Source organism: Accipiter gentilis, chromosome 9 (assembly GCF_929443795.1).
Source record: "Accipiter gentilis chromosome 9, bAccGen1.1, whole genome shotgun sequence".
Lineage (NCBI taxonomy): Eukaryota > Metazoa > Chordata > Aves > Accipitriformes > Accipitridae > Astur > Astur gentilis.
Window position 1 is genome coordinate 36,533,254 of NC_064888.1, and position 7,308 is coordinate 36,540,561.

At 46.3% G+C, this 7,308-nt stretch overlaps 1 protein-coding gene across 1 annotated transcript in view; it reads right to left on the reverse strand.

The window, feature by feature from the left end:
• The window catches only part of PDZD8 (PDZ domain containing 8), a 67,053-nt gene extending 64,492 nt beyond the window's left edge, over positions 1-2,561 (reverse strand). The window contains exon 1 of the mRNA XM_049810453.1: positions 1,503-2,561. Within this exon, the coding sequence (XP_049666410.1) occupies positions 1,503-2,440 (938 nt within the window). The 5' untranslated portion in view covers positions 2,441-2,561. The remainder of the gene's footprint in view (positions 1-1,502) is intronic.
• Between the last annotated feature and the right edge of the window lie 4,747 nt (positions 2,562-7,308).

Sequence of the window (7,308 nt, forward strand, 5' to 3'; positions counted from 1 at the left end):
AAATGATGAGAGCACCCACCCTACTGCCCAGGTGCATCTCCCAGAGGGAAAATAAAGATGTCTGTCTTCCTATGCTGAAGGGGACGAGCATATCACCACTGGTTCCACAAACACCCTAAAAACTTGTCTAGAGAGCGTAAAGATCATTTGTTCTACTTGCTCTTTCTAGGTATGCTGAGAGTGCTGACAGTAAGAGAATGGAAGCAAACTTGCTCTTGACAGCTTCCCTGCTGCCCAGGGATTGTTCTTTTCTGGAGAGCAATTCAGTACCTCCACATTTGAAAGGACCACCACATTACTTGAAGAAACTACTTATTGCCCTGTCAGAGCTTTCCAAATCTTGGATATTTTACACATCCACTTTCATGAGAAGTCTTACAAATTCAATTGCAGAAGAACCAGCTGAAAAGTCTTTAAAAATTACGTCACTGCAAAGCTAATTATACTTCAAAATTCAAACAGGCAGTTTCGTTACTCATCTCTGATGAATTTCAGAGCAAAGGCTTACTGGAGAAGAATGTGGTAAACAAAGTAAAACAAAAATCCTTACTTAACACACAATACAAGCTACAAAGAATAAACAGAAGAGAGAGGAAATATGGTATCCTAAGAGTGGTTAAGATGCATGACAGAAAGGGAATATGGTACCTGAACAGTGATAAGACATTCAATATCTTTTAATCAGAAACAAGGATGGAATCAAAGATGCCACTTCTGCTACAGAAATATCACTGAACGTTTCATTATATTCACTATATAATGCAGTCTGCACTGCAGCATGTGCACTTGTAAAAGAAAACATACTATCTTAGAAAAAAAAGACCAAAAAAACCCAAGAGGTCCCCCAAAATTTTACTTACCACAATAGTGGCAATACTTCTCTTACCAATTTCTAGATTTCCCCAAAGTCACTGAAGAAATTCAGAAAACCAGAAAGGAAGAGGACCTAGAGATATTCCCTAGAGAGTGAACTTTATCCTTTCTCACATTAAGTCACAACCACCTTGCCTCTATAGGTAAGCATAAGCCACAAGTCTTGCCCAGGTGGCTCATCAGTGGCAGAAGCTTGGGAGAAGGACAACCCCAAACCCACACACTGTCCACAGAGCCATCCTTCTACCTTTTCCAAAGAGGGATATCACAGTCCTGCCGTTGGACACCTGACAGGATCCCAACATTTTTGATACCTACTAATTCTGCCACTTATTTACACATAGTTTGGGGCAGTCCTGCCGTTGGACACCTGACAGGATCCCAACATTTTTGATACCTACTAATTCTGCCACTTAGTTACACATAGTTTGGGGCATGTCACAATCTCACCTATTATAAATCAAAAACGATGCTTACTGTCACGGAAAGCTTTTGATATTGGACAAGCAATGTACAAGTACCCCTACAGTAGAAGGGCCAACAGAAATGTCTTTTTACCTACTAAGAGCAAAAGAACCAATTCTAATGGACGCCACCCAAAGCGACACTGAGGACGCAGGACATCTTACCTGATTTTATAATTGGGTAAGGTGTGCTTGCGCTTAATAACTTTCTTGAACTGGTTCACAATGATGGAAGTGAGCTGAGGCATGGGCCTCCCTTCAAACTGAGACTTCACTTCAAAGAGTATCACAGGGTCATCCATAAAAGAGAAGGACCAGTGAGTGAAGGGCAGACGCGTGAAAACCAGCTTCAGCTTCCCCATCACCCGGGAGATCTTGACAAAGAGGTAGGCCGACTTGCCAAAGACCAGGTCGGCATCGATGGCCAAGTGGAAGCCACCGTTGTACTCCAGGTCCACCTCAAAGCCCAGCTCCTCGGGGCAGCCTTCTTCGTTGCAGACCACCGGCCGAATGAGCTTGACGGTTTTGAAGACGGGCAGGACGTTGCCGAGAGAGACGTCCCTGAGGCTGAGCCCCTCCAGCACCTTCCCCGTCATCTTGGCCTGGAGCAGCTCCTCAAACTCCACCTTGATCTTCTTGGTGACCCAGTTCCTGACCAGGGCCGTGTCCCTGAGCTCCCTGAAGAGGAAGAGGAAGATAGCATTGAGGAAGTGGCACGTCTCCTCGCGGGAGGAGGGGGCCGGAGGGGACTCTGGCTGCTGCTGCTGCTGCTGCTGCTGCTGAGGCGGCGGCGGCTGCTTGGCGCTGGGCTCCGGGCCCGGGGCGGCGGCGCCGGGAGCCGCGGCGGCGGCGGCGGCCGGCGCTGAGGCCGGGGCCGGGCCGGGGGCCGGCTCCGGAGACGCCTGGCTGCCGGCCGGCTCCGAGCCCTGGAGGTAGTCCCTGAGGCTGTGGTCGGTCGCGACGCGGGAGTAGACGAGGCCGTCGGAGGCTGCGGCCCCCCCGGGGGGCTCCGGTTTCTTCCTGTAGAGGAGCAGGAGCTGAAGCAAGAGCGTGAGGAAGCAGCCGGCCAGCGCCGAGAGCAGGATCACGTAAACCAGCAGCATCCTCGCTGCCGCCCGGCGCCGCGCCGCGCCCCGAGCGCGCCGCCCTCACCGCGCCGCCGCCATGGCGGGGGCCGCGCCCGCAGGCCGGCGTTTAACGGCCGCGGCCGCCCGAGGCTGCCTCATCCGGGTCCCCCCTCCCCACCGCCCTCTGCCGCCGCCGCGGCGGCGGGCAGGGGGGCGGGGCGGGGGCGACAACCGGCCAACGGGAGGCGCGGGCCCTCCCCTCCCCGCGGCCCCATTGGCGGAGGCGGGAGGGCTTCGCCGCGCGCGTCACGGAGCCGCGCGCTGTGGCGTCACATGCGCGGCGGGCGCATGCGCGGGGGGGGAGCCCGGCGGGCTGAGGAGGGGGCTGAGGGAGGGAGGGAGGGAGGGATGGCCGCGGGTCTCCTCAGCGGCCCGCTCCCGGCGTACAGGGGAGCGCACAGACACACGCAACCGCAGCCGGCGAGCCTCTGGAGAGCCCACCGAAGCCCGTCCCCCGGCACGGTCGCTCGGGAGTGTCGGGGAGGGGGAGAGCTCTGCGGCGGCCCACCCTGCCCCGCCGCCGCCTGTGAACGAGAGGGCCGTGACGGGCTTCGTTTCGGGGTGCTTCGCCAGAAGAAGGTCGGGGCGGGGGGAAGTTTACCTGAGTGCCGTTAGGTGTCGGTCGGGGAGGGGGTGTCTGGGACGCCGTCGCCGCTGAGCGGGGGGACGGAGGGGGAGTAGGTCCCGCCTGTGGGAAGGTGAGCGGTTTCGTTGGGCGCTTCGTCGCCCAAGGAACGTACGAGGAGCGGTGAGAGAGGGAGGGCATTTAGTCCCTTCAAAAATAGGCAGGGGGATGCTGGTTGTTTTAGTAAAATGGCTCTGGAGAGGGGCAAAGAGGCAAAATCTGTTTTCGTGGGAGTTCTGTGGCTTCCTAGAACTGCTTCTCCGTTTCCTGCCCCATGAGAGAGGCTTTTAGCAAATTGTGAAAATGCTACGTAGATGACGTTTTAGCAAGCTCTGCTATTATTGGTGATAAGATATAAATCTGTTTCCATCCTCTTCATTTACTAACACTCAAAAGCTGTCATTGAATAAATGAAGAAAAAAAACCCAACAAAACATACGGAGGAAGGGAACATGAAGAAAGCTAAGAACTTAGCACAACATCATGGTATTTCAGCCTGTGATGTACATGAGATCGCTGTTGTCTTGTGTGTAGGACAGAACTGTTGCGATAGTCGGGGACAGGGGTTCCTTTGTAGGACTGACTGCGGCTTCCTTGCAGTCAGAGAGGTAAGGAGAGGAGGGCATCTCTCCTCACAGAGTGCACATAACCCTTTCAGGGGAGGCAACCGATGTAATATGTGCCGGAGGCAGGGCAAGTGGGAGCCGATCAAACTGAGCACCAGGAAGAACGGACATTTATAAAAACTGCTTTGACAGCAATGAACAAAGGTAGAAAGAATAAGCATGACATGAGGCAGGGCTACAGTGAGTGGGAAGAACATATGTGGAGGCTCTTCAGAAGGAGTCGTTTTACACATTTGAGAGACCAACCCAGAAGTCCCATTATATTCAAATTTGGTTTACAGAAGTGTTATATAAAATAACCATATTTTTACTGGAAAATATAAACATACTTCAAAGAAAACCCTCTTATTCTAATCTAGCAAACTCATTTAAAGGCCTGATCAAAGCAATGCGTACTGCACATTGTTTTTCCAGGTACTTCCCTGTGTCAGGGGTAGTCTTGTCTTTCAATCCTGAAATAGAAGTTTTATAATTTCTGAAAGACAGCCACAATTAAGGCAAAAGTTACTTAAATGATAAAGCTTGGGTTTTACACCTGGTTTCATTTTTAGTTAAATATCTAGCTAAAAGCTTCTTAGATAATTTTATATTTTACTAGAATAAAAGAAAATTCAGGCTCGCATTGTTGGTTTGGGTTGGGGGTTTTTTTTGCCAACCTCCAGAACTATTTAAAAATGCGAACAGGAGGAGAAGAAAATGTGAAATTTAAATGCCAGGAAGATAAAAGCCCTCTTCCCCCTCCCCCTTCATAAAGTGTGTGCGGTGGGAGGATTGAAAAGCTCTTAATGATGCAGTGCTGTGGTTTGAAACTAGAGATTCAGAGTATGAATTTTTTATAGGTCTTGTGACTGAAAGTTGAAATGCCTAGATGTTTAACAGAGCATTTCTATAGAAATACCAGAGAGGTCGTTAGTCCAACATTTGAACTGCTCTGTTACGGGCCTTTACCATGGCTAATACAGGCACATGCAGTAAGAATGGAAAGGTTTTGGATTTGCAACTAAATGGCTTTTCAGATAAGGAGTAATGTATTCAGAAAGGCAATAGCAGCCTTGATTTGGGGTCAGGAGGAACAGCAGGAGAAGAAAAAAAAGTCATGTTGCAGATGTCTCAATTGAGTATTTTCTTCTTTTACACAAGCAGAATAGGAAATCTGGCACATTTTGTGCACCTGATGTCAGCTTAAGAGCCTCTGAAATGTTCAGCTCAGTAATCACTTCTCTCCCAGGAACATTTTCAACAGGAGCTATGTTATCTTAAAGACGCGTTATGAAGCAAGAATCCGGCGTGTTTTAGCGTTTTCAACGAGAATGAAAGAATAAAGGGAAATGGCAGCAAATACATTAACATGAATACAAAAAAGGAAGTGTAAAAATGTTATATAACATAAAGTAACATAAAAAACATTTATCTTAATACCATCTAAAAAGGGCCTTTAAGAGCATATTTTACTTTGGCTTCAATTTGGAAGTTGCTATTTGCATTTTCTGGAAGTCTGGATAAATAGAAAGGCATATACAATCTCACCGATTTCCACCCTGGTTACATAGAGCTTTGTAAAACTGTGTAGTATACACTCAACTGTTTGCACTTTGAACAGCTGGAAATTACTAAATAGGATGCAAGACATGCAAAAAAAAAAAAAAAAAAAAAAAAGAAAAAAAAAGACCCTATATGTATATTTTATTTTTTTTAAAAGTACTAGGGGAGAGTTTATTAAAAGGGATATTTCACCTATATTTAAACAAGGAAAATACTATTTTCTTTTGCAAATCAATTTATGACATGATGGCAACAAACCTGTAAGTGTAGAACTTCAAAACCAATTTTCAACATTTTGCAGGAGATTGCCACAGTGAGAGTGTACAAAGATTGTGAAATATGTAGAGCCCAGTAATTTAACGCTGGTAATTTAATTGAGAGCAAGTGGCATGAATTCACAGAAGGGACGTGTTTGAGCCAATTCTCCTGTTCTAAGCAATGAGTAGTGACACCCTGGGAACGTTTGTCCTCATTCCTCTCGTTCATGACTGATCCAAGGATCTTTGGGTTTAGGAGCATTTTTAGTTAACCCCAGAAGTAGGAGCAGTCAAAGAGGCACGCTAAAGTTCACGTCATGGCACCAAAGAAAGAAACATCCATATCACAAGCTTAAAAAAGGGATTACAGATGGGTTTTTTTCGAAACTGCAAAGTAGTCTAAATACATTATTTTTCAAAGCAGGAAGTGCTGGGTTGTTTTGTAATTAATGGTTTTAGTAATTTTCTTCATCACTGGACTGGAGTCGTTGCCTGCTTTTGTAATATCTGTTGGCAAAATGATTTTATTCTTTCCTGGGCCTCCTATTGTTTTTGTATTACATCTCTTAGAGACCAAAATTAGATTAGCACTCTCATGGTGCTGCATGAAACAGGATTTAGAAGGTGATTAGGTAAATTCTTGAGGAAGAAAAAAAAAAACATTGAAGGCTATTAAATAAATACAAAGATTGCTGGAAGTTATACTGGTGACAGACTGCTGGGGGTGTCCTTTTCTTCTGACCATCCTCAGGCATCTACAATTTCAGACAGGATACACTGCACAGAGAGCAGCTGGTCTGGTCCAGTTCTGAAGATATGTTAAAAAAATAATAAATACATACAGTGATCAGGATTGCTTCTAGTTCTAGTTCTGAACTCTGCCAAGCACAATGTCATCTTATTATCAGATGATCCTACATTTTATTGGAGTGAACCTCTTTAAAAACATTGAGGCTTTAGATCATGTGAGATTTCCTTTGATGCCATCTAAATACCTTTTTTTTGCTTTTAATTCTGCCCTTGAAGGGGCACCTTGCAGTATGAGTCTGCTCCCAGTGCTGGCAGAAAGGGCTCACCCCACCTCCAGCTGGTCCCTGGGAAGACTTCTGTTCAACTCACCTGGAGGAACTCGTCTGTCGCGAACCCGTAGAGCCCATTCCCTGCACAGAGGACGGTCAGTCTCTTGTGGCTCCGTATTCATTTCCAAATCCCTCAAGTACATCCCTCAAGTTACAAGCTAAGTTCCTCCACTCAGAATTGGAGGAAAAAAAAAATATAGTTGGGTAACTGAATCATATTTAGGCTGTATTGGTGCTTTAGAGAACCACTAGCAGATCGTGAGCTGGAATAAATTGTTGGATCCATTGAGTTGAATGCAACCATTTATCCTACTGAAAAATCTGACCCCCCAACTTTCAGTTATTTTTAAGGATGGCAACCGAGAATCTTAGAAGGTTTTATTCCTGCCCTAGAAATGACTCACTGTATGAATTCAGAAAAGGAAGCTAGACCCATGTTTTCAAGATTGGAATGCACATTAAATGTTGCTTTTTGGTTGGATCCTACCTGAGACACCTAAGCATCAATTTTCAGAGTTAATGAGAAATTACATAGTTTACGTTGGAACTGTGAATACTGTGTGCAGCAGGAAAAAAGAATAAAAACTCCGTTGGCTGCCCAAAGATGCAGATGCTCCAAATTGACATTCATTTCTGAAAAATAAGTGGTTTTTAACTTTGTGTCTCAATTTACTGATCTAATATGATCCGTCTCACAACAGGGTTACTCTTGTTG